This window comes from Anomalospiza imberbis, chromosome 22 (assembly GCF_031753505.1).
Source record: "Anomalospiza imberbis isolate Cuckoo-Finch-1a 21T00152 chromosome 22, ASM3175350v1, whole genome shotgun sequence".
NCBI lineage: Eukaryota > Metazoa > Chordata > Aves > Passeriformes > Viduidae > Anomalospiza > Anomalospiza imberbis.
Genome location: NC_089702.1, coordinates 3,352,245 through 3,377,281, shown reverse-complemented (window position 1 = coordinate 3,377,281; position 25,037 = coordinate 3,352,245). Strand labels below are relative to the sequence as shown.

General features: G+C 55.3%; 3 protein-coding genes and 1 long non-coding RNA gene across 4 annotated transcripts; 2 read left to right on the top strand and 2 right to left on the bottom strand.

Annotated features, from left to right (window-relative positions):
* Positions 1-75: 75 nt before the first annotated feature.
* On the bottom strand, positions 76-5,674 carry GSDMA (gasdermin A). The gene is made up of 11 exons (XM_068212228.1): positions 5,557-5,674; positions 5,349-5,451; positions 4,214-4,479; positions 3,856-4,051; positions 3,438-3,603; positions 3,272-3,365; positions 2,830-2,883; positions 2,442-2,596; positions 2,097-2,247; positions 745-818; positions 76-606 (listed from the first exon to the last, which is right to left on the bottom strand). The coding sequence occupies exons 3-11, from the start codon at positions 4,431-4,433 to the stop codon at positions 334-336; spliced, it is 1,383 nt and encodes a 460-aa protein (XP_068068329.1). The 5' UTR covers positions 4,434-4,479; positions 5,349-5,451; positions 5,557-5,674; the 3' UTR covers positions 76-333.
* Positions 4,299-8,007, top strand: LOC137486767 (uncharacterized). The gene is made up of 2 exons (XR_011005791.1): positions 4,299-4,416; positions 5,460-8,007. It is a non-coding gene; the product is annotated as an uncharacterized lncRNA (long non-coding RNA).
* On the bottom strand, positions 6,292-16,021 carry ORMDL3 (ORMDL sphingolipid biosynthesis regulator 3). Its single transcript, XM_068212245.1, has 4 exons — positions 15,895-16,021; positions 11,735-11,935; positions 10,390-10,541; positions 6,292-10,261 (listed from the first exon to the last, which is right to left on the bottom strand). Exons 2-4 carry the CDS (start codon positions 11,906-11,908, stop codon positions 10,126-10,128), a joined length of 462 nt encoding a protein of 153 aa, XP_068068346.1. The 5' UTR covers positions 11,909-11,935; positions 15,895-16,021; the 3' UTR covers positions 6,292-10,125.
* A 3,187-nt stretch (positions 16,022-19,208) lies between these two features.
* LRRC3C (leucine rich repeat containing 3C) lies at positions 19,209-23,710 on the top strand. Its single transcript, XM_068212242.1, has 2 exons — positions 19,209-19,322; positions 21,092-23,710. Exon 2 carries the CDS (start codon positions 21,146-21,148, stop codon positions 21,935-21,937), a length of 792 nt encoding a protein of 263 aa, XP_068068343.1. The 5' UTR covers positions 19,209-19,322; positions 21,092-21,145; the 3' UTR covers positions 21,938-23,710.
* The last annotated feature ends 1,327 nt before the right edge of the window (positions 23,711-25,037 follow it).

Below are 25,037 nucleotides of genomic sequence, written 5' to 3'. Positions count from 1 at the left end.
TGCCAAACTTGTCAGAGGTACTGTGGGACCAAAACCACACAACATTAAGAAATTGACTTTGAGGACATCCAGCTGTGTAGCAAGAAAGTCCTCTTTATTTATAGAGTGATAATGAGAGTATGCTCGCTCTAAAGTGCTGCATGTTTCCATTGAATGTCTCGGGGATGATGGCAGTGACCAGGGAGGTGTCAGTGAAAGAAATCCACTTTGATATCCAACCTTTAGTATGCACAATGAAGTTTCCTGCCTTAAATTTCCTTTTGCCAGCCAAATCAGCCTTGACTATTAACAAGGCTGATATTGGGAGAGAAAACTGCCTTGTCAGCAGAGATTTCACAAGACCTTGCAGAGGGGCTCCCGGGGCAGGGACAGGTACAGCCTACCACTCAGGAAGTTAAGGGCATACAGGGCCACAAACAGGGCTGCCACGGCCTGGAAGGGTTGATCCCTAGGGACAGCTAAACCATCTTGCTGGAGCTGCACTCCACTCAGCTCCACCAGGGCAATGGTTAACATCTGTTCCTCCTCATCTGAGAAGAGCAGCCCGGAATCCACGAGGAAAGAGTCCATCCCCTCATCCAGGTCATGTTTCAGGAGGTTTTCAACCTTCAGAGCAACGACAAAAAAAGCAAAATCAGAATTTCAACCAGTACTCAGCTTGTGTCATCATTATGGAAATGTTGCTAGAATTTACAGAGCCCCCGCCTCCCCTTGAAAGGAGCCAAGTGTGATTTGTGTTCTCACCAGGTTCAGCTGTTGGAACACAATCTTCCTTTCCAAGGATTCCAGCAGCAGCAGCAGCTGATCGTCCGTTAACTCTGAAGAAAGAAACTGGGTTTGGATCCAAAACCTTGCATCAAGGTCATGGAGGTTGCTGGTGGGCTGGGACTGGTGAGCAGGATGGGAAAGAGTGAAGAGGATGGGAAGGGTGATCATTTCTTGCAGGAAATGATCCTTTGGTCAAAGGTTTTGGGTGCTCTAATATAAATGATTTGTGCAGGCTCACTGTGAGAGTGATCTGGCTGCTGCTCACAGAATCATGGAATACTGGGTTGGAAGGGGCATACAAGGATAATTGATGTACAACTCCCATCCCTGCACAGGACAATCTCAGCAATCCTAGCAGTGCTGAGAGCGTTGTCCAAACACTCCTGGAGCTGTGTCAGCCTTGGCGCTGTGACCATTCCCTGGGGAGTCTGTTCAGTGCCTGAGCACCCTCTGGGGTAAGAACCTTTCCCTGATATCCAGTGTAACTGTCCCAGACACAGCTCCAGCCATTGCTTGGGTCCTGTCTGTAGCGAGCACGGGTCTCCAGGACGGTTTGGATGGATGAGAGATCTCTGAAGTCAGGTCTTGGAAGATGTGGTTTATTAAAAGGGGGGAAAGGCCCTGCTTGGAGTTGCCAGGCGCAACTCGTGGCAGGCCCAGGGGGAGAGGGAGAGGGAGAGAGAGTGAGCGAGGGTTCCAGGTGAGGGTCCCAGGGGAAGGTCCAAGAGGGAGTCTGGTCCCTCGGGCACACCTTATCAGGGGGCTTCAAGGTGGGCTGGAGCAGGACTTGGGCCAGTGGGGTCCCAGATACCTGATACTGCAGGGGAGGGTCACAGGTGTGGGATGAACCAGACATTGGGGGTGAGACAGAGCATTCCATTTGACCTTTGGACCTATCTGCAGGTAAAGGGCGTTGTTTAATCAGAAAGGGGGATTGCTTTCAACCTGGCTATACTACTGTTTTCTAGTTATTCAGTAGTCAAGGTTTGTTATTTCAAATCTAGTTCTCATCTCAATGTCTGTATTTTCCAAATCTTTTGCCAGGCAATCATATTTATAAGGTTTTCCTATTTCATCTTCCCCAACACCTGTCACTGGTCACCAGAGCAGAGATCTGGGCTGGCTCTTGGGAGGAAGCTTTGACCTGACTTTGATGGAGCAGGGAGCCCTGGATGGGTGCAGAGGGGGTTTGTCTCCTCTCCCCTCCATGGGACTTGGATGTAGATTTCACTTCAGGAGGAGGAGGGGTATGAGAATAAGGAAGGAGGGAATGGAGGAGTGGGAGTCATCCCTGCCTTGATTTCCCTCTTGAAGAGCCAAAGCCTCACCGTGCAAAGCATCAAGGACGTAGGTGATCCCCTCTGCCAGCAGAAGGAGATGATCTCTTGGAGAATGCTGCAAGGTGCTGAACAGGTTTTCTAAGTCTGGGCTCTCCGTTTCCAGCTCATAACCATCATCTTGCTCAGGAACTTCTTCCATCTGGAGGATCAAGAAAAAGAAAAGTCAGGATTTGAGGGCCAAGGCTGCTGCTTGTCCTAAGCAGGGAGATGTGCTGAGTGAGGGAATTTTGGATGGACAGTTGTGGCACAGGGCAGGTGACTTGTGGGGCAAGAGGTGTGGTTGTGGATGTGTCTGTATTTATAAATCATGGCAGTAAGAAAAGCTTCACTTACTTTCTGTCTGAACTCTTGAAGGAGGTTCTTGTCTCTCATCACAGCTTTGATGGTGTTTAAGATGATGAGCAGCAGGTCAGGGGACAACTCGGGGAAAATTCGGCAGGAATATTGAACTTCTGTCATGACTTCTCCTAATTTTCCTGTTGAGGGACCTGCAAACCAGAAGGAGTCAAAATCTGTCACTTGAGTTCTAGGAGCTCAGTGGCAGCTCTAAACCCAGAGTTTGAAACAGTAGTTTGAAGCGATATGGAATTGGGGCAGTTGTGGTGCCTCAGGGAAGAGGCAAACACATTTCTCCTGGTGGTTTGTTTTATGCTGGGAGATTCCATCTTACCCAAAGCAGCCAAAAGTTGTGCATGTGGAAGCAGTAAAATCCATTACTTACCATCAGCTACATAAGCCGTCTTTCTCACAGTTTCTGCTGGGAAATAATCCAGATCTAAAAGAGGATGAAAGCGACAGTTTTCTATACCAGCCTTCCCAATGGTGGTCACCTACTCAGTTTCCTCCCTGGCTCTTCTCTTCTGAGTAGGAAAGGAAAAGAAACACCAAAACTCTGCTCTTTGTGCCATTTATCACCAGGAGCTCTGCAGCTCCTGAAATGTGGATCTGAGGCTTCCTTTTTTCCTTTCTTTACTGGCCCCTCCCCAAAGAGCATCTTTGAACTTTCATGGGTTATCTGACCTCCCCAAGGTGATTTCTGTCTCTCACACTGCTTCCTCCTATTTCCAGACAAGCTGAAGGTAGCTCTGGGAGCAAGTGGTGCTTCATAAAATATTCTTCCTCTTCTGGAATGGAGAACTTGGTCATTTCTGGAAGTTGCTTACCCCATGCTCCATCTCTAATGTGTAGTGGGATGGTCCTGAAGGCCAGTGTGCAGCCCTTGGGTATGACTATGCTTTGTTTCTCCTCCCTGTTGCTCTGGATAAAGGAAACAACCTGTTAGAACACATGGGTGCAGGTGTTGGGGAAGCAAGGAGGGAGAAGCCAAACCTGTGCACAGAGTGTGGCATAAAATTTGGCCTTGAAGCCCCTATCTGCCTTGGTGGATTCCTTGTAGACAGCCTCCTCCGAGGCTTCGAGGATTTCAGTGACCACGTACAGGTGGATGTCTGTTCTCCGTAGTTGTCGGATGAAGGAATGATCCATGTTGATTTCTCTAAAAGAGGAAAAGGATAGGAAGGGTCTGGAGCACCGGGAGCAGCTGAGGCATCTGGGGGAATAAGCCTGTATAAGAGGAGGCTCATGGGGGAACTTGTCACTCCATTCTCTGTCTGACCTGGCCTAGTTAGAGGAAGTTCATGCCCTAAGGTCTTAATCTTGGTTTTTGGCTGTTGAAAACCCATTCTTAACCTGGTGTGTACTGGAGGGAGATGGCTGGAGTGTGTGTGCTCCCTTTGTCATTCCTTACCTTTCTCTTCTCAGTGCCTCCAGTGATTCCAGTGATACACTCTTCTTCTGTGGTGTAATGGAAAACTCTTTGGACAAGGAGGCACCTCCTTTCAGCTCTACATTCGTAGGGTCAAAAGAAATGCTGAGACCTCCATCAGCTTGGTCAGCGCTGACTTTTGTGAGAGTAAATTGGCTGGATTCTTGATGGAGAGACTCTGAAATAATTCCATGTGTTATCTTAAGCAGCACTACACAGCAGCACTGTACGTACATCACACACACAAGAAAGCTGGAACTTGGTACAGTTCAGCCACAAACAATTCAAAAACATTATCTATGGGATTTGATAAATTTACATTGATAAATTTGGGGCTTACCTATGATTTTGCCATCTTCTCCAGGCAGCAGCACATCCTCCAGCGTGAACCCTGTCCGCTGGTAGTAGGGAGCTGGGTGGAATATGGTTTTTGGTTTGCTTTTTTTTTTCACTAGATAGAGAGGCCTGAAGTGCTCATTGTCTGCGATGCTCTCGACAGGGACCAATTGTTTGTATGGATCCATTTGATTTACTATGAATTTGGTGAGTTTTTTAAACATTCTGGCTGTGGCTGAGGTTTTGAAGCAAAGCCAAGGGGATTTGTGCCTTGGGAAAGAGAGAACACAAGCTAAGCTGAATTACTTGAAATAATAGGAGGACATTGTAACAAAACATGACTTTAAGAAGATTTCAAAATAATTACTCAAAACCCCCCTCACTGTCCAAGGACTCAAGTTTCACAGGGTAGTTTCAGGGAGTCTTTTAAGAGGAAGCAGCAGGACCTGTGGGTTGTTTGGCCTTGTCCCCCTTTGCTGTTGAGCCTCAGTGATTGTGCAGAGAAAGCACAGCTGGTAGACCCCCAGGGTACTGTTTTTGGAGACAAATTTCTCCCAGAATAGAGACCTCAGCTCAGCCCAGCCTTATTGAGCAGGCGCTGTTGGTCTGCAGTGGAGAGCTGGTGTTTGAGGGTCAGAAAGAAACCCTTGTTTGTTTTCTGATACAGCTTGTTTTTATCAAAAAGTTTCAGTTTCACTTTTCTGGTGTTTTACGGGAAAGAGCTGGGGAAGGTAAATTGGGCAATCCAGACTGGTTTCAATAGGAAGGGACCTTCAGGCTTCTCCCATTCCCCTTCCCTGCCATGGTCAGGTACAACTTCCAGTCTCCCAGGCTGCTCCAAGCCCTGTCCAGCCTGGTTATAGACACTTCCATGGATGGGGCAGCCACAGCTTCTCTGAGCACCCTGTTCTGACGCCTCAGCACCCTGAGAGAGATTTCTTCCCAATATCCCATCTAACCATGCTCTCTTTGAGTTTAAACCATTCCAAAGACAAACAGGATGCTCAAGGTTAGTAGCCCTTTCAGGTCTCATGCCCTTGAAGGTCTTCAAGAAGAGAAGAAAAACTAAACAAGAGCACTTAACAGAGAGCTCCCACCAACCCTCTCCCCCACCCACAGCTCTGGGATAATGCACTTGCCTGTGTGTGGGGTGGGGGGCGTGCAGAGCAGACTGTGGGGCTGCTGAGGTGATGTGGCCTCTGGAGAACAGCAGGACTGGGGAGAAGTTCTCTGGCTTCCCTTCTGCTCAGAGGTGTGGAAGTGTTTGTGAGATACAGGAGCTGTGAGTTGCACAGGAAGCTTGCACCACCACAAACGCAGAGCAAAGAGTAAATTGATTTCTCTTACCTTGCTATCGGGGTTCTCCCTGAAGCAACACCTGAGTAGGGGCAGTGTTAGACCCGATCTGTGCTGGAAGACTCCCGGCTGTACCCAGCAGCTTATCAAGTTGTTCCCAGCTGTGAGGTCACTTCAGTAATTTTACATCCTTATCACCAGTGTTCTACTTCCACAAATCGGCTGTTGCTTACGCAACACTTCCTTTTTAGTCACTGAGCGGAGTCTGTTACAGGGGCTGTGGATTGCTGGAACTTCTACAGATGTAGGAGATATAAGTTCACTGCTGGAAGTGTCCCAGACCAGATTGGACAGGAATGTGTCCCTGCCCCTGGCAGCAGGTGGGACTGGATTGGCTTTAAGTCTCTTCAAGCCAAACCATTCCATCATTGCATGATTCAAATTTATTGAGCCAGGTAATGCTACTGTTCTTTGACAGATGGAGAAATGGACTCAGGAGGGAATATTGGCACGAAATTCCTCTCTGCGTGGGTGGTGTGGCCCCAGAACAGGTTTCCCAGAGCAGCTGTGGCTGCCCCATCTCTGGGAGTGTCCAAGGCCAGGTTGGATGTGGCTTGGAGCAACCTGGGCTATGGAAGGTGTCCCTGCCCATGGCAGGCGCTGGGAATTACCCTGGAGCCTTATGGTGCCTTCTAACCCGAGCCATTCCATGTCTCCTGGATACATTGCCATGCTTGTATGACAGCAAAAACCATCCATGCGAAGATTCCATGACTCAAGTGCAAGTTTTTACCTGAATACTTCACTTTTATTAGTCTCTCTTAGAATACTGTACAAAGGAGTAATAAAAATATTCACGCTTTATTTTAGAAAGTTCTCTACATGAGACTTCTGTATCCACAGCGAAAAAGAAGGCTATGGGGAAAAAACCCTAAAACTTTATACAGAACATTCTTTAAAAACCCTCCCAACTTATTCAGCTGATTTAACTGATCCAAGGAGGGTATGGACACACCAACACTCACATGCTTAGAAGATATTCTAGGCAATGATAAAGCAACATAAGTCACAAGAAGGAATATTAATGTGTTAACCCACTGCTGTCCCCTCCTCGAGGGCCAGTACCGAGCTTTTAAAAACAACCCAAAATTGAACAGTGATTCAAACATAAAGTACTCGAGAATAAGTAGCCCTCCATTTAGTTAAATTTTATAGGCTTTTTTCCTGCAAAGGTTTGGGCTGTTAGCCAGCCTCGTAGTTCTGTGAAAGGACTCCCAGGTCAGGATCCCTGATTCAGGAGCATCAGGCTGGGAGGACTTGCTGGTTTTCTGAGTGTCCTGGAGCAGGGGTTGCAGTACCCCATGGAAACGTGTGGTGCTGACAGTGGCTCAAGAGGCTTTGCCAAGTACAAGATGGGACAGGCTGCTGCCAGTTCCTGAGAAGGCTTCCAGCCTTTCAAAACCTTTTCTCTTTCATTGCAGACCAAAACAGGAAAGCTTAAAATAACTTACCAGGAGTTGTTTTTCCATCACAGGAGATTTGATCTTTCCAGGTAGGAACTTGTCCTGATCATGATACAGGACCAGTGTGAGAGGAAAGCTGTCAAGCGTGATGTGATCAGAATCCCATTTCAGATTAGTAACAATCAGTTATCTCCTCCATGCAGCACCACATCTGCTCACATTTCGTTTCTCCTCCCACAGTGTGGCTTCACCCCTGATCTGTCCCCTGCCAGGACATGTCTGACCACACCTCAGCCTGCTCATGCTGTCCTTTCCCTTCAGACTGCCTCAGGTACACCCAAGAATGGTGGTTTAATTACAGTTAACTTCCCGCTTTTTATTTTTGATTGATCCTGACACCTGCCCTTAAGTTGGGATCTTAAGGAAGATGTTACCTGATGTGTAATTGTTCAAATACTTATTAATCATATAGAAATACTTAATTCACCACAATAGAATGTGAAATCTTTCTTCAACTCACTTCTTTCCATATTACTTATGTTTCCATTTATGTTTTCCTTGATTGGATTAACTGAGTCCAATTTAATCTCAGTTATTCCATGGAAAAATGCCACACCTGTGTTGTAAAGAATCACATGACTCTGGCATTGGCTGTTTTGATCATTTGTGTGAAGGAGAGAAATCAAAAAATATTTACTTTTGTTGCTAGACAGAGTCTTAATTACAAGTCTGGGGCTTTATGCTTTAGAACCTCTTGTTGGAGAAGTTTATAATCCCATTCTGAGTCCCAGTTCATATTTAATTTAAGGAAACAGGTTCAGATGACCAGAGTGTCAGTGACCACACAAGTGTTCAAACCCATAGCTGTGTTAATGCCTTCAAGGAGACTCTGGGGATTGCTGTATCTCATTAAAAAAAAAGCCAATCCTTTCAATTGATAATTATTCTAAATGTACAAATCTGCGATGTGCATATGCTTAGAAATACCCAGCATATGTCTGTCTGTGAGGAGTCTTGTTTGAAAGCATCTAGAGGCTGTTTCTGTTGCAGAAAAGATGTTTTTTCCCATGTTTTCTATGGCAATAATTAGTTTTCTTTCATTTCTCCTGGAGATGGAAGTGGTGTCTGGGCAGACACTCAGGCCTGTTCAGCACCACAATCAGCATTTCAGCTCCAGCCTCAGGCACCCTGCCAGGACCTGCCCCTCCTTGGAGCAGCCTCTCCCGCAGGAATACTGCTCATGTCTGTGTCATTTCCCAGCTGATTGATGAAATATCTCTATTTTTATCACAATTATCATTGTCTAGTAGCTTAAAGAGCCGATTAGGGTAGAGAGTACCTCAGCTAAAGCAGCAGCTCTTCTATCCTAGATTTGAAGGTTTATTTAAACTGCCCATCAAGGAAATTGCACATCTGTCAATACCCTGGGGTCTCCAGCCAGATTCTCTTCTCCTTCTACCTGCTTGAAAACTTCCTTTTCACTTGGATTTCCACTTTCCAAACACATTAGGGAATTATTCTCCCCGCATTCCAGCAGCCCTATGAGGTACACTCCGTATTTTCCCTTCCCTGTAGCAGTCCCAAAGGAAGTCTGAGAGAGAAGTGAAGCAACTTGCCTACAATTATGCAAGGAGTATTAACAGATCTAAAAACTCCCCCTTCCATGTCCTATGCACAGACCATCTAAAACCTCAAAACTTTCCACCACGTCCTCTAAAGCTGGATTTGCTACTGCAAGGACAAAAAAAAAGCGGATTTAAAAGATTTATACCATTGTCAAAAAAGGTGAGACAATATAAGCACTAAGACAACAAAAATATAGGTTTTTGTGGGGTTACAGGGGAAGAGTGAGGGAAAACCCATTCCATCTGGGACACAACCCAAAGGGAAATCAGGTCATTCTGATTTTCAGTAAAATAGTAAAAGCTGTCTCAGCCAGGAAACCTAAGCCTGCTTTATTTAGGTGGTAATTTTAGAGGAAAAAGGCTTGATTTTGTTCCTCTGTGAAAGGATCTACTATCAGTGACAAACTGACTCCTTTGCTGGTGAATTCATCTGCTGCTGGTGCTGCTGCTCACACAGCTCTTGGGCATGGAGCTGAGGGACAGATTTCCAGGTAAGCCAGAAATCCAACCCTTGAGTCTGTGGAGAACTGGCAAATCCCACTCACATGCACTTAAGCAACCAAGGAGCTGAAGTGAGGAGAAAAAATTCAAGTCAAGGACGGCTGCATGTTTGATTAGAGCAATCAGCCCTCCTCCTGTACCTGCCCACTGTCAGCCTCTCCCACACCTGTCCATGTCCATGTTCCAAGGAGCTCCACGGCATTTGGTGTCAGTCATTAAATCAATTGCCCTCAGACCTTGATCCAAATGCCCACTGAGCCCCTGTGCACTTACAAACAGCAAGTTTGGGGTGGGGAAAGGAGTTACCGGGGCAGATTTGGGTATAAACTGAAAATAACAAGCATGATTTTGGATCTATCCACCTTTTCCCTGGGCCATATGGATGGTGCTATAGGAAACCAAAAGCTTTGTCAAACTGCAGGTCATTTCTTCCTGTGCTGTTTTTAGGAAAGGAACTTCCCTTCTCAGTGGTGTCAACGATTGCAAAATAAAAATCTGTCATTCACTTCCCCCTCCTACTTCCCACCTAAAATTGGAAATCAGACCGCAAAACAATCCAGTCCTGGGAAAGCCTGGCTGTATCCCTTTGGATTTCCCTCATGTTCTGTTCAAAGCACCCAGCTTCAGGAAGGGAAATGTATTTTAAAGTGCATTTACCACAGCAATAGTACCAGCACTAAAAGCTTTTCCCCTCATCCCTATCCTCGTCATTCCATGTCTGGAATTGATGAGACTCTTCCCAGAATTCATCCTTGTTGTACCTCAAAGTCTCAATGGTTTTGCATCTATTGATGACCTTGGGAGAAGAGAAATCCGGTGTCGCACGTCCTGCTCCGCACTAAACTCTACTCTGGAGCTGGTTTGGATTTATTGGGCACGAGGATCCAGCATGCGGAATGTGTCTGTTGGGATCTGCGTTTAAACAGCCGCTGCCAAACCACATCCCAGTCTGCGTGGGGGGAGGAAACGGGGCTGGAGAGAAGAATCCCCCCTTGGCCCCGCTCCTCCGCCATGCGCTCCGGCCACGCCGCTCAGTACTTGTTGATCCCAAAGATCCGGACTCCGTGCAACTGAGGCAGTTTGGGGATCAGGACGCTCATGAGGGAGATGGTGTTGATGATGAAGTGTATCCGGTCGTACTTGGTGTAGAAGCTGGTTAGAAAATACCTGGAAAAGGAGGGTGGGAACAGAAGGAGAGGCAAACTGAGCTGTGGCATTCCATGTGTCTGTCTCCCAGGACAGAACACTGATGGGCACTGGGACACGAGGCAGCTCAGCCACCCCAGAATACTCACAGGACGATGGGCATGATGGTGAGGAACTTGCGGGAAGCGGTGAACTGGACTCCGTAATCCATCTGCTCCCAGTGCGTGAGCAGCCGGGCCTTGCCCTGGTCCGGGGTCTCGAAGGGGGTTCCCTTCACGGTGTGCAGGAAGATGTACATGCTCTGCAGGACACACAGCGTGAGGCACACGGGGCCCTGCACCCCAAAATCCCCAGACCCAGGGCAGCGGATCTGGGCGCTTGCACCCCCCGCGCCGTTCCGCTAGAGGGATGTGACGCTGCTGAAAAAGCCGGAGCGGCCAGGGAGGCAGGGAAAGGAGAGTTGGGAAAGGCCCGGGCAGCTCGGCTGCTCCACGTCAGACCTCTCGCTCGGCTCCTGGGTGTGAGCCAAGGAGGCGGTGGCAAGATTACAGCCCTGGGATCTCTGCGATCAGCAGATTAGCGCCTGCCTGCTGCCTGAAGGCTCCCCGAAAATGTGCTGGGAGAAGGTCTGTCACCCCCTGATTACCAGGGGAACACAAGTCACAGACAAACATTCCAGCTCCGAAGTACAGCCACTCCTGGCCTTTAAATTCCTTTTTGTCCTCAGAAACTAAAGCTGCCAGGGAAGATGGGTGAGAAGCCAGCAGCTCGTGAGCTGAGTGCTGAGCAGCTCCAGTTTGAGGGTTTGTGGTTGTTTTTATCTCCTGAGCAGCTCCAGTTTGAGGGTTTGTGGAGGTTTTTATCTCCTGAGCAGCTCCAGTTTGGGCGTTTGTGGAGGTTTTTATCCCCCACTAGTAATAACTTATCATGAGGGTACTCAATCCCTGTAATTTTAATCTCTGGAATATTCCCAGGGTGAGATATTATTTAAAATAAAAGATACACAATCAGTTGCTCCATCCCTGAAATTTTTTGTCCCCTGTGCCCAAGGGGACCTATGTGGAGACCTGATCTTCAGAGGGAAGAATCACTTCCTGGACTAATCTTTTACTTTAGGCAGAATAAAATCTGGGGGTTAATCTTGTTTTTTCTTAACTCTTATGAGGCCAATTCAGGTTTTACTAACCCCAGTGATGGGGTCTGTCACAGATTCCTTTGGGAAGGGGTCATGACAAAGGACTTGCCCTACAGGAAATGAATCCATGTCCCCTCTGAGCAGCCTCACCAGGTATTGCTACCTCACCTGCACCTGGGCTGGATTTAAATCCATGACCCAGAGGCACCAGTACAGGCTGAGGGCTGGAGGTTGAGCAACTCACCCGGCATCTTTGGAAACACAAAGGAATTGTTCCAACAGGAATCTCAGCAGATTGCTCAGAGGAACAGCTGTGCCAAGGTTCCCTGGATGTGCCCCGGGCCACGGCGCTCCCTTACCAGGTTGTGGATGATGTTGGTGAGAGTCCAGACCACCGGGACGCTGAAGAAGGGGATGCTGAGGAGCACGATGTGCAGCAGCCCGATGCCCAGCACGTAGGACAGCCAGATGCCGCGGCTGTTCATGACCCGGGTGTTGGGGTTCACCTCGCTGTGCGCCGTTCCCACGTTCATCCTGGCTCTCCTGGCTGATGGGAGCCCCTGGAACAGAAACACTGAGGTCAGAGCCCGGATCCAGACTGCTCAGTGGGGCTGACCACCGACTGGTTGTCAAGCAAACCCAAAATCTGCTGTTTGCTATAAAAATCCCGAGTCAGTTCCCTCCTCTGCCCCTCTTTATTGCCATTCTTAGAGCTGACGTCGCTAACTCCGGGAGTGGTTGAGATTTGGGAATTATGTGTGGGAAGCTTGTCTGTGACAGAAGCTTCTTGTGATTTGAGATGTTTTCCTGGAGCTGAGGTGTTGAGGTTCAATCCCACGACTGCCTGACAAAACTCAAACCAATACTTTTAAGCACTTTTAAATCCTCATCACAGTGTTAATCATGGAAACACACAGCACAGGAAGCTTCCTGCATGTTTATGGAGTCAGCATGCCTTAAACTTGGGAAGGGAACAGAGCATTTGCAGAGAAAAGGCTCTGTATCAACAGATCTCCTAATTAATTTAACTAAACGAACACGGTTCTGCACAGCTCGGGAGATTTACTTGTCTCCTACTCTGGCTCACATGTTTTGCCTTCAGATTCAAGACTTACAGAGGGGAAAAAAAGAGGAACAAAAAAAATTGCCCCCCAGGGAAGGAATGAGATTCTTCTTGAGGAACGTAAAAAGGGAGAGATAACAGCACAAAGTGCCTTGGGAGGATGTTTCAGGAGGAAGAGCTGTGGAGGAGTTAGCCCTTACCCTACCTGGAAAGAACAACTGCCATGTAGGAGGAGCACAAAGATGGTTTTCTGGACAATGCCAGGAGGGAGAGTGTTGTAAATGTGCTTGCCACAGGAGAGGAAGCAAGACAGTATCACCCTCTCAGAGCAAGTCCTTGGGGTGGTGCCTCTGAGACAGTGAAGGTATCAAGTGGCTTTCTGGACTGACACAGTGCCAGTGGCAGCAGGAGAGCTCTGGCTCACTGGTATCTAGGGCTTACAGAAAACAGCACAAACTAAACCCACTGTAAAGCTGAATGTCTTCACACCAAGATCAGGGGAATTCTTATGTAAAATCATCTTTGTGTCCCACGGAAGAGGAGCTTGATGAGATGATCCAGTTCATCCTCCTTGGCTACAGCACCCCACAGTGAAGGCTGTTTCCTGATGTCTGGCCTTGTGGCTTTTCTGTTGCTTCCCATAGCTGGAAGCTGTGTTGCTGTTCCCTCCAGCTCTCCGGAGGCGAGCCCGAGCCAGATCCAACATCACACTCTCCTCACTGCCAGCTGTTCCCAGCTCCCTCGTGGAGCGCTGGGCCTGCCTTGTCTCAGGAGCTGGCACCATCCCCACTCCTGCCCAAGGCTGGGACTCACAGCCAGCCTCCACTCCACAGCTCTTGGAATGCTCCAAGTAACTCCCAAACCTCTTCCATGCACACAGGCAGCTGCTGCTGCAGATCCTCACCTCTCTCTATCAGGGGGCTCATACCTGGAGAAGGATTTTGTTTCCAGGAAAGAGGCTGAAGGTCTGTGGGGTGCTCACTCCCTTGTTGCCCACCTCCCAGGTCACCAACTTACGGATATTCCAGAGAAAAGCCCAAAGTTTGATTTGGAAACAGGACGGAGAGCCAGAGTTCAGCACTTCACCCCTGACAGAGGGAGCAGATCTGTCCTAAACCTGCTGCAATTCCCAAGGGCTCTCAGAAGGAAAACTGGGGGTTGGGGCGAAGCATAAATGAGTCAAAAAGAGTCAGATTGTTACAACAACAAAAAGAAAAACACCCTATGGAATGTGTAAACAGGAGTGCTGAGTGCCACACATGGGAAACAGCTCTCCTGGATGTTGGGTGAACATTGTCCAGTCCTGGGAGATGATGGAGAAAATGAGCAGAGGTGTAGGAAAAACATGACCTGCAAGGACAGCTGGAAGGGAACGGGTTTGTTTAGTCTGGAGGATGTTGGAGACAGGCGTGAGGAACAATCTGATGCTCCACAGAGAGCTGTGTCTGTGGGATTCCAGCTGTGCAGGAGGAACCACATGGCTGGGTCTTGGAGCGACACAGGGCTGCAGAAGAAGGGATGTGGGAAAGGACTGCCCACAGAAAGTGATCTGTGCTCTCACTGGAGGCCTTAAAATCTAGTTTCATCAACAGTTAAAAACCTTCTCTCCAGGAGTCTTTCCTGATACTGTTATCCAGGGGCTGTGGAAGCTTCCTGCAGCCAGAGGTGCACGTGGCTGGTGCTGTGGAATTTCCAACCACGAGTGTAACTTCCAAAAACTAAGGAGCAGCTTGGATTTGGTCTCCTCTGCAAACGAGGGCAGTTGCAGACCCACAACTGGGTGGGAAAGGGCCCAACTTAGAAGCTGTATGTGAAGCAATTCTCCTTCCCGTGCCTCAGTTTCCCTTCCTTGTAAAATTAAGGATTAGAGGGATGGGAGCTGACACATACAAGAGGTTAATTCATTCTTGCAGGACATACAGACACACCAAGCACTCACTGCTGCAATGAGGGTGATTCCCTATCTCCAACTCTGTTCTTCCCCACCTTAAATATTTCACCAGCTCTGCCCTGGGCTCTGCAGCACTTGGCCCAGCTCTCCTAAATTTTGGATTGCACAAGCCTGTCTGAAGGCGCATCAGCTCCCAGAGCTCTGTCCCTACCCTCATCCCACATGCCATGTTTGCTTTCTAATTCCACACCAGGATTTGTTCACCTGCAGGACAAGACACAGCCCACCACGGGAAGGACTCCAGCTCCCCCTTCCCAGAGCAGCTGCTGCCAGACTCTGCTTTCCCCTTTTTTTTGGAACAGAAAAGCCTGAATGTTGCACCAGGCTGAGGGTGAAGGTCAGGGCTGTGCTGACATTGGACAGTGGCCATCCAAGGGGGGGAAAAGTCGGAGCTGTGGCCATTGGCAAAGGGCACAACGTGGCAGTGGAGCTGAGCCCTCCCTGTGCCTCACCCTGCCTGTCCTGCTCCCTGTCCAGGGGCAGCTCCTTCCTCACCTTTGTCCCCAGAGGAGTGTGACCACCATCTCTTCCTGTTCCCCTGCTTAACGCTTCGACTTGATGATCTTAAAGGCCTTTTCCATCTTAAATAAATTATCCTATGATTTGGCAGTGTTGTTACTCTCCCCCAGGCATTTCAGGATCATGGTCCCATCCTGGCACCCTGCTGCAGGATCTTCACTGGGCTGGTGAGGGAAGCAGGGCTCGGGTGCTTATCTTGATCTTGAGTGTTCCCAGACTGCAGGTGACGATGATGCCACGGATCACAGATCCCAATCTCTAGCAGCAACAGCTGCCACCTCCCAAACAAATCCTTTAAACCTTTCTGTGCCGATGGCAACGGATGAACCAGAGCACGGAGGACACGGGGGACGCTGGTGCTGGGAGGCGGGTGCTGGGTGAGAGGTGAGACTGGGAACAAAATGCTCCCTGTCCCTCCAGCCCGGGGCCGTGTTGGACATATCTGAGCCCCAGCGCTGCCCGGTTCCTCCTCGGGGGGCCCGGGGTTGCCAGAGCCCCGGAGGGGACACGGGGAACACGGCGACGAGGACACGGGGACGAGGACACGCGTGAGCCGCCCCGGCTGAGGGCGGCGATCCTGCCCCCTCGGCCTTTCCTAGTGGATTTAACGGGAGATCTTGGACACGAAGCGAAGGCCGAGCTTGGGCTCCTCCGGGCTCACGTGGAGTCCCAGACCCCACTTTCTCCCCCGTTTCGCCGGGACGGGACGGTGCGCCGGGAGGCCGGGGCAGGACCCGCTGCCGGCCGGGCTCTGCACAGCGTGACCGCACCGTGGGGACCCGCACTACCCAACTGGGACCCCCCGCTCCCGCCCCGTGCTTCCCAGCTCCATCCCAGCACCCGCTTCTCTCTTCTGGGGTGTTTTCCTTTCGGGCCGGGCCCATGCGCGGCGCCTTCCCCCGGCGCCGCCGCGGGGCTCGGCCGCCGCCGCCCCCGGGGAGGGCAGAGCCCCCCGGTCCCGCCCCGCGCCCCCGGCCCGCACTCACCGCTCCCGCCCGGTCCGGCCCGGCTCGGCTCGGCGGGGCCGGCGCTCGCTCCGCCGCGCTCCCGGTGCTCTCCCGGTGCGCTCCCGGCGGCCCCTAGGCCCGCCCCGCCGCGGCACGCCGGGAGCTGTAGTCCGGCAGCAGCGGGAGAGGCGGAGCCGCCATGGGAACCGGCGGGAGCGGCTCCGGGAAGGGCATCGGGGGCTGCGCCGACCCCCGCTCCGCTCACAGGGGACCCCAGACCCGGCTGGGTGCCTCCAACCTGCCCGGGGAGGGTGGGCTGCCCCCCCCGCCGCTTTTCCCAGGCGAAATCCGAGGGTGGCGGAACACTGGGGCAGCTTCCAGAAGGAGCTGTGGCTGCTCCATCCCTGGAAGTGTGCGAGGCCAGGTTGGACAGGGCTTGGAGCGATCTGGGGTACTGGAATGTGTCCCTGCCCATGTCATAGAGTGGCCCTAGGTGGTTTTTAAAGTCCCTTCCCACCCAAACTCCTCTGATTCCGTGATAGCGTGAAAATCCCAGCAGCAGCATTGTGCAGACAGCCCCGGCAGCGATGCAGGACGCCCGGCCAAGGTCGGGGCTGGGAGCGAGCGCAGGATTCCAGCGCTGGAGCGCGGGGGAGACCATCTGGCTCCGCTTTTGTTTGCACAACCATCAAAGCTCATCGCGTGGGGCTGGCACGGCCCACGGGTGCCGCAGCCATCTGTGCAGGGCTCTGTGTGTGCCTGCTGCCGGCTCTTCCAGCAGCGAAGGGGCAGCGGCGGAGCCACTGTGCGGGGCCCGAGCGAGGTGCTCCCGGCTGCCTGCGGCTCTGCCGGTGCCACTCGCAGCCTCCCGAGCTGGCACAGACACTTTGCTCGGCGCAGCCCACGCTGGGTTTGGGTGTTGGCCCAGGTGGAGTCACAGCGACGTCGAGGTTCCCAGAGTGCCCCTGTGCCTCCAGGCTGAGCTGTGTGTCCCAACCCTGTCTGCATCCAACCTGCCTCGCCTCCAGCCGCTCATCCTGACAGGGCACGGCGAGAGAGCACGGAGACCCCGCGGGCTGCCAGGGCCGGGGCTGCCTGGGTGCCACATGCTGGCACCGTGCTGCTGGCAGGGCGTGGGGTCACTTGCCGGAGCCAGAGCTCAGCAATGTCTGCTTCCAGAGGGCTTTGGGCACGGAGAGACGCAGATGTGGGGCAAAGCAGATGGAAGGCCACTGATTGCCAGCCGGTAGAACCGCGTTGTCCCCGCCCGGCTCCTCTGCGGTGCTCTCTTGGCAGGGCGCGGTGCGGGGATGCCGGTGCGGAGGCGGGGGATCCCACGGGATCCGGTCCTGCTTTGCAGGAGATCCACGCACGCACAGCAGGCTCTATTTTTATCCTGCTCCTGCCTGACTGAGCAGCTCTCTGCGCGGTGACATCTAATTTAGCAGCTTCCCCGCACCCCGCTGGCTCCGCACGTGAGGGGGAAGCACAATGCAGCAGCTATTTTTAAACGGCCATAAATATTCATCGCTCTCCGTGATGCAGCAGCCGCCGCTGCCGGTGGAGCGCGGGGGGAACCCGACCCGCTCCCTGGGCTCCCCACACCGCGTTCACCCGCCCAGGGAACACCGGCACCGGGGGCGGGGATTTCCCTGGGGGGATCCGGCCCCATCCGCTCACCGGCAGCTGCACCCGCGTTTCCCCCGTGCTCAGGGTGGCTGTTCCCGTGTGGATTCCTAGGCCTCGTTCGCTCCCAGCCCCTGCCGGTGCCGGGCCGTGCTCAGCTCCCGCTCTGCCTGCTGCCGGTCCCGCTGCCCGGTCGATGCCGGTTATATTTAGTACCGTGGTGGCAGCGAGAAGCCGGTGCCAGCTATTTTTAGCCACCCTGCGGTGGGAAGGGTCTGCGTGTGTCGTGCTGCACTGCAGGTTTTGTGCTGGTGGGTGCCGTGTCCTCCACGCGGGACCCCCGTGGGGTGCAGCTCTGGGGCTTCTCCCGCTGCCGGGATCACCCACGGCCTCTCCGGGTCCCCCCACGCACCTGCCTGTCACCTTGGCTCCTCGGCCCCGTCCCGTGGCGTGCAGCTGTGTCACCGAAGCCGCCACATCCCAACATGCCCATCCCAGCTCCCGCTGCGTGCAGAGCTCCCGGCGGCGCTGGGAATGGTGATGGGCAGCACGGGGCTGCTCCGCTCCCCGGCCGGACGGGGAGATGCTACAGAAGTGTTTAAGAGCACCAGCTGTGGCTGCCTGCTGCTGCCTGCCGGTGTCCCGGGACAACCCTGCCCCGTGAGCCTGGCACCGGTTCGGCGTCGAGCTTGGCTGCGGGCATGGAAACATCAAAAAGACCTCTAAGATCATCGACTCCAACCAACAACCAAGCACTGTCACCTTCACCACTAAACCATGTCCCCAAGTACACATCCACACGTTTTTTTTAACACTTCCAGGGTGCCAGACCCATCAATGGTCTGGCCGCGGGGGTGCGCGGGGCTCCGTGGGGTGCGGGGGTCTCTGGGGAGGATCTGTCTGCTGCCGTGTCTGGCTGCCGTCAGCTTCCCTTTTCCTAATTGAAGCGAGATCCAGGCCAGGCGCCTCCTAAAATGGTTTATCCCCCCGCAGCAGCGGGAGAACGTCAGTGCCCGGGGCCGGGCTGTCCCGCCGCGGAGATCCGGGACCGGGGCAGCGGGAGCCGCGTCCCTCCCGGCGGCCCCGGGGCCCGGTAACGGCGGCCGCTCTCCATGGTCCTGAGCCAGACTCGCCGGTGCCCTGGGGCGGCGGGACCCCGAGCCGCAGCCCAGCCTGGCGGCCCCCGGCCCGGAAAGCTGGGGGCTGGGCTGGGGACCCACTCCGGTTCCCCTGGATCTCGCCCCGCCCGGTGCCACCGCCGCGGGTCGGGTTTCCCCGAGTAAGCGATGCTGGTGCAGGGCGGGCACCGTGACCCCGCTGGAGTGGGAGTAGGGGGGTCCTGTTCCCCCCGAAGAGCTGGGGAGGGGATAAGGAGGTTCCTGGGGGGTTGCGGGGGCAGCACCGGGGGGCGCCGAGTGCCCGGGAGGCCGGGCGGGGCCGGGCCGGCTCCCACCGGAGTTCGGCGGGGGCGCGGGGCGGAGACCATGGAGCGTCCCGGGACGCCCCGGCACCAGCTGGCCCTGGCTCGGGGGTCTCGGCAGCTCCTCACTGGGTCTCTCCGGTGTCTTCCCGCGCTTCCCTGTCTGAGGACCCGGGGCAGCGCTTCTCCCGTGGAGCGAGGAGCTGGGAAGGCTTTGGGCGCGGGGCCGAGGGTGCTCGGCGCTGCACGGCCCCCCCGGCGGGGCGGGTCGGGGGCGGGGAGCCCCGGGGAGGCCCGGGCGGAGGATCCCGCCCACCGGCCCCGCCGCCGCCGCCGGCTCCGGGGCCGCCGCGCTGCGCGGGGCGCGGCCGCTCCGGCCCGGGGCGCGGGGCCGCTCCGCCGCCGGGGGCTGCGCAGGCAGGTGAGTCCGCAACGGGACCTCCGGTGGGGCGGGAGGCGAGGAGGGGAGGGCCGGCAGCGCCGCACAGAGCGGAGCTTCCCCCGGGGAAGCACCGGGGCTTCCCTCGCCTGCGACGCCCCCGGTGCCAAGCGGGGCCGGGGGGATCCCCGGGCATCCCCGGGCTCACGGAGAATCCTGGCGTCCGTACTGTCCCCGGCTCCTCAACAGCATTTCCTGGCGCTGGCGGCGACCCCCGGCGTCGGGCTGGGGATCCCCGCGCCCTGCTGCGGGCTGGGAAACCTGCGGTGGGGCAAGGGCTGGCTGGCTGCTGTTGCTGCCGTGTCTGGTCCGCATCCCACCCACAGGGGTGTCCCGCTTCCGTGGACGAAGCAGCCCCCTCCCGGGACACCGGGTCCCGGCTCATTCTGGTGGTTTCCCGAGCAGCGGGAAGAGGGTACCAAGGGGCTGTGTTTGTCCCAGGTTACCTCTGGAAGACATGGGGTGCTGGTGCAGTGTGGGCTCCGGGGTCCCGGTGCCTTTGGTGTGCCCTGAGCTCTGGTTCCCTCTCACGACCCTCCTGGATCCCGGGGCTCCAGCAGTGCAGGGGTCAGCTCCGCACAGGTGTGACCTTGGGGTGTGTCGGCGTGGCAGGGCTGTGTGACACTGCCCAGCACTCGGGGTGCTCTCCTGCCTGTGCTGTGGGGACCACCCTTGAGTGGCTGCCTCGGCACCACGCCGAGGAGCCCCGGTCAGCACCCCGAAGCGGGTTTGCCGGTGTTGGGGTGCTCCGGGGAGCAGTGGGACCAGCAGGCAGCTTTGCTGGTGGCGTAGCTCGGGGCTCCCGCAGCACTCAGCTCTGCCCGACCGGCTGGCACAGGTGCTTGTTGGCGCCAGTGGCTTTGATTGTGGGATGGTGGGAGAGCACCTGGATCCTGCCTCCAGAGCTCCTCTGCCACGACCGGCACAGGGACAGGCTGGGACCCCTGGACGTGGTGAGACCCAGGGTTGGGAGAGCCGGGCAGAGCTCGGCGCGCTCAGACCCGGCCCTTATCTGCTGCCACCACCCTGGGAACTCGTTGCACGCTCAGCTCCAGTGAATTTCCTTTTTCTGTTTTTGTTTCTTTCCTGCTGACGCTTTTCCCCTCCGGAATCAAGGGCTGGATGGGGCCCATGGTTACGGGGTGGTGTGAGCAGCCCGACCCCACGGTGGGGTGGTAGCGGGCAGAGCACAGCAGCACCCAGCACCCACCTGTGCCGGTCCCCTCGGAAGGAGAAAACCCGCCGCGTGTCCGCGTGTGCCCCAGGCGCTCCCGGAGAGCGGAGCCGGGAGCAGGAACCTGCTGAGCCTCTGCCTGCTCATGTTTTCCGTGGCATTCCCCGGGGGCCGCCTGCAGCGGCCGCTCGCCCGGAGCCGGGGCTCGCGTTGGTGCGTCCTCCGGCCGCCGCAGGATGCACCGGCCTCCTGCGAGCAGCGATCGCGGCGCCTTGACCTTGGCAGGGCGGGAGCTCACCCCGCCTCTGGCTCAGCCCGAGCGCCTCCGGCTGTTACAACCCAGCTGCCGGCGCAGGAGACGTGCCCAGCCCCTGGGGCCTGATCCTGCCACGCAGGAGCCTAGAGAGAGGTGATGGCCGGGCATGGGGGAAAGTGTGAGCCATGACAGCTGTCCTGGTCCCCATCCTTGTCCCTTCTTCATGGCTAGGGTCACATGTGGTGCTCACAGCAAGCGCAGTGACAGTTCTGCCCCTGTCTCCCCTAGCCTGACGTTGTCCCCTTGTTGTCCCTGTTTCAGATGTGCCAAGTCCAGCTGAAGCCACTGTGGCTGTGAGGAAGGCAGTGCAGCACCATGACTGCGGCACAGGGGCTTCTTCTCCGCCCCATCACCATGGGACTGCTCCTGCAGAGCGTCTTCCTCCTCCTCCTCCTGGGCTCCTGCCTCCACCCAGCTGCTGCCTTCCCTAAGGGCTGCTACCCCTCAGAAGAGGAGGGGCTGAAGACCTTTCGCTGCAGCAACGCTCAACTGACCGAGGTCCCCAGGGACATCCCCAATGACACCAACAAGCTCTACCTGGACTTCAACCAAATCCCCTTCCTGCCTCGCGATGCCTTCCGGGACCTGCCGCTCCTGCTGGAGCTGGATCTGTCCCACAATGCCATCGCCAGAATTGAAACTGGGGCTTTCCAGGGCCTGGCAGAGCACCTGCACTCTCTGGACTTGTCTTCCAACAGGCTGGTATCGGTCAGCAAAGACGCCTTTAGCAACCTGAAAGCCAAGGTGAACCTGTCCAACAACCCATGGCTGTGTGACTGTCGGCTGCAGGAGCTGATCCGTGCCGTGGAGCTGGCGGCTGACTCCTCGGGGGGCATCGTGTGCGACTCCTCCACGCAGGAGGAGCACGTGGGCAAAGCTTTCCTGCAGGTCATTGCCGACACAGACTTCTGCAACGTGTACAAGAAGACCACAGACATCGCCATGCTGGTCACCATGTTCGGCTGGTTCGCCATGGTGATTTCCTACCTGGTTTACTACGTGAGGCAGAACCAGGAGGACGCCCGGCGGCACCTGGAATATCTCAAGTCACTGCCCAGCAAGCAGCGGCGATCGGAGGAGTCGTCCACCATCAGCACTGTGGTGTGAGCACCAGCATCTTGCAGGACATGGGCATGTGTGGAGCTGGGGACCAGCCACTCCAGGGGCTGTCACCAGCCACTGGCATCGCACAGAGATACTCATGGATTTGTTCTGTTCTCCTCCTGGCAGCAGCAGCCACGGCTGAGGAGTCCCTGGCTCTGGTGGCTGAGGACAGGGATGAATATCAGACATGAGCACGGAGGATCTGCAGCATCCTCCCAAGTTATGGAGGACTGGAGCAACCCAGAGCATCCCCCGGCATGCGGCCATTGCTCTGACTGACTTGGACATTTGGACTTCATCTAAAACTTTTTATATTTCCTTTGCAGAGATCCCTTGGGGCATTAATGGAATCGGTGTTTTCATCTCTCCCCGGCTCCCCCTTGGCTGCTCAAGGGATGGTACGGCAGCCCAGGACAGCCTGGGCACGGGTCTCTGCTGGGAGGGCAGTGGGGAGGAGCAGTACAGGTGCAAGGCCAATGCCCTGCCAGGTCACTGGCCCTGGAGGGTCATGGACTTCGAAGGCAGTCAGCGGGACCAAGAGGTGGGGCAGGGGGTGGGGACACACCGGTTGGTGCCGCCCCATCTTCCCTTTCATCTCCCTGCCCCTTTCCCGGCACTCAGGCCAGGTGGGGCAAGGGCTGTGGGGGTCCCCACTCAGACATGGGGTCACTGATGGGAAAACCCAGGGCCTTTCCTCTCGGAATGTGGGCAACGAGAACCAAACGGGGAATGAACTCCCTGGGGCAGAGCCCTTTGGGGCTGCCAAGGGATGTGGGTGCTGATGGAAGGGCAGCTAGGGGTCCTGGCAGCGCGTCCAGCCCTGCTGGGATGCTGGGGGAGTGGGTTTCCCCTCGGTGCTCTCGGGAACCACGTGGGAGGGTGTTTGCAGCACCCTTGGCCATCTGCTCGTGTCACTGCCCGAGGGGAGCTCCCACCTCACAAGCTGCTGACCGGTCACTGTGATGGGAAGCAGGATGGAGGGAGCTGCCACGGCTCCTCTGTCCTCTCCCCACTCCTGCACTGCTGTCAGGAGCCTGAATCTCCCCTAAAATATCCCAAAGTCCCTTCTTGACGCTTCCAGTACTGGGCTGCAGGTTCCTGGTGGCAGTGGTGGAGGTGATGCTGAGCACAGGGCTGGCACAGGCAGGGGTCAATGCCCACTTTTGGGCATGCGGGGTTCAAGTGGCAACTCAGAGCAAAGCCAGAGCAGCCCCAGACTCTTCCACCTGCCTGTCTGGCCTCTGGGACATCTGGTTTTGCTGGTTTTGGCCTTTTTTTAAACCAACCAATGCTAAATTGCCTTAACTCACCAAGAGCACCAACCAAAGCTGCTGGAACCTCCTCTGTACCGGGCCAGACCTGCCTTGTTGCCAGGCCCAGCCTCAGCCCCTGGTGTGGGCAGCCCCTGCTGCTGCCTGGACCCTCGTGCCTGGTGTCAGTGGGAGCCGTGGGACTGAGCCGGCCAGGAGCAGGGCCCACGCCCTTCCACAAGTGCCTGATTCCAGCACAGAGCAGGAGCTCTGCAACGCACAAACACCTCAGCCCCAGCTCCCATCCGGGCCTCCCCGCAGCCCCAAGGCAGCTCCTTCTCTCTCTGCAACCGGCTGAGGAGAAAAGGGGCTGGGGGGGACCCGACTGAACCCCTCCAGGCTGCTCCCCCAGGCCGCCTCTTGTGCCCGCAGCATGGGGGATGCCGGGACCACCCGACCCATCTGTGTTTGGGTTAAGGGACATTTTAGTTCTTTATATGACAATAAAGTTGGCTTTCACTTTGGAGCCGGAGGCCGGCGTGTGCTGGTGTGTGTCTGTGGGTCACCTGGTGACGTTGTGGCTGCAAAGGAAGGACGGAGGTGCCCGCGACAGCCGATGTCTTTGTGGGCAGGTGCTTGCAGAAACAGGACACCCGTCCCTCCGGTAACCCTGCCCAGCCTTCAATAATGAACACCCGCGGCTCGGCTCAGGTCGCTGGCACGGTGCCGGTCCCCGCGGCACCCAGGACCCCGTGGACTGGTTTCCCAGGGCTCTGCTCCGCTGCCTGCCCTCCCATCCCCACCCGAGCAGCCTCCGGCACGGCGTGGTACACGGGCAGGATCCTGATGGCCGGGAGGGAGAAGCCTTTCCAACACCACGGTCCCCGGTCCCCGTAAGAGGCCTCTCCGGTCACAGCCCCGTCCCGGTTTGCCGGCGCCTCTCCCCGCGTGATCCGAGCTGGAGTCTTGTGCTATGGAAGGTGAAACCCGGGCCCTAACGCAGAGTGACAGTTCCCGCTCGTGGGACATTAACCTTGTTTGTCACTCAGCTGTCTCTAGACGCAGACCCCGGGCTCTGGAGCAGATGGCTGCCGTCCCCCGCTCCGGTCACTCCCTGGGGATTCTCCTCCCGCGGCTCCCGGAGCAGCTGGGGAGGGCTGGGGGACACGCAGGACATGTGCCCCCAGCTGCCACCCTGTCTGTGGGGCTGTGGCTCCCCGGAGTCCTGCCGGTGTCCCCTCTCACGGGGCTGGATGATGCTGAGTCCCCCGGGGTCAGCCCTGCTCTGGATCCTGTCTGTGGAATTACTTGGATGGAAACCATCAGGCTCATTACAGCCCACACTGATGAGCACGGGGGAAAGGAAGTGGATTCCAGGGGTTTGTCTGGATGTGGAACAGCCACTGGCCTGCGTGGGTGTACAGGGGGATAAAACACGTAAGAAGTCAAACAAAAATCTGCAGTAAGATTTGGGAAGGTAACTTGGTGTGGGATGGAATTGTGCAGGATTTAGGCTGTCAGTACTGTCGGATATTTAGTCAGGTGTGACAGGAAATGGAGAACAGAAAAATGACTTTATGGGGATATTTCCTGGGGGTGCTGTGGCCAACCTGGGGTCTCGGGAGCAGGGGGACACAGCCTGCCAGATGGCTTAAATCTCAAGGAGGGATTTTTCTCATCTCACTCTTTCCAGTTGCGAGGTGCTGTGGGCCAGATCCTGCTGAGAGTGGGATCTGGGTACAGTGGGTACGAGGGGCTCAGTGTTAAAGGCAGCACTTCTCCTTCAGCAAAGAATTAGAGTTATCCCTTTTAATACCCCTCTCTGGGTAATTCATTTCCTGATGCAGAGTTAT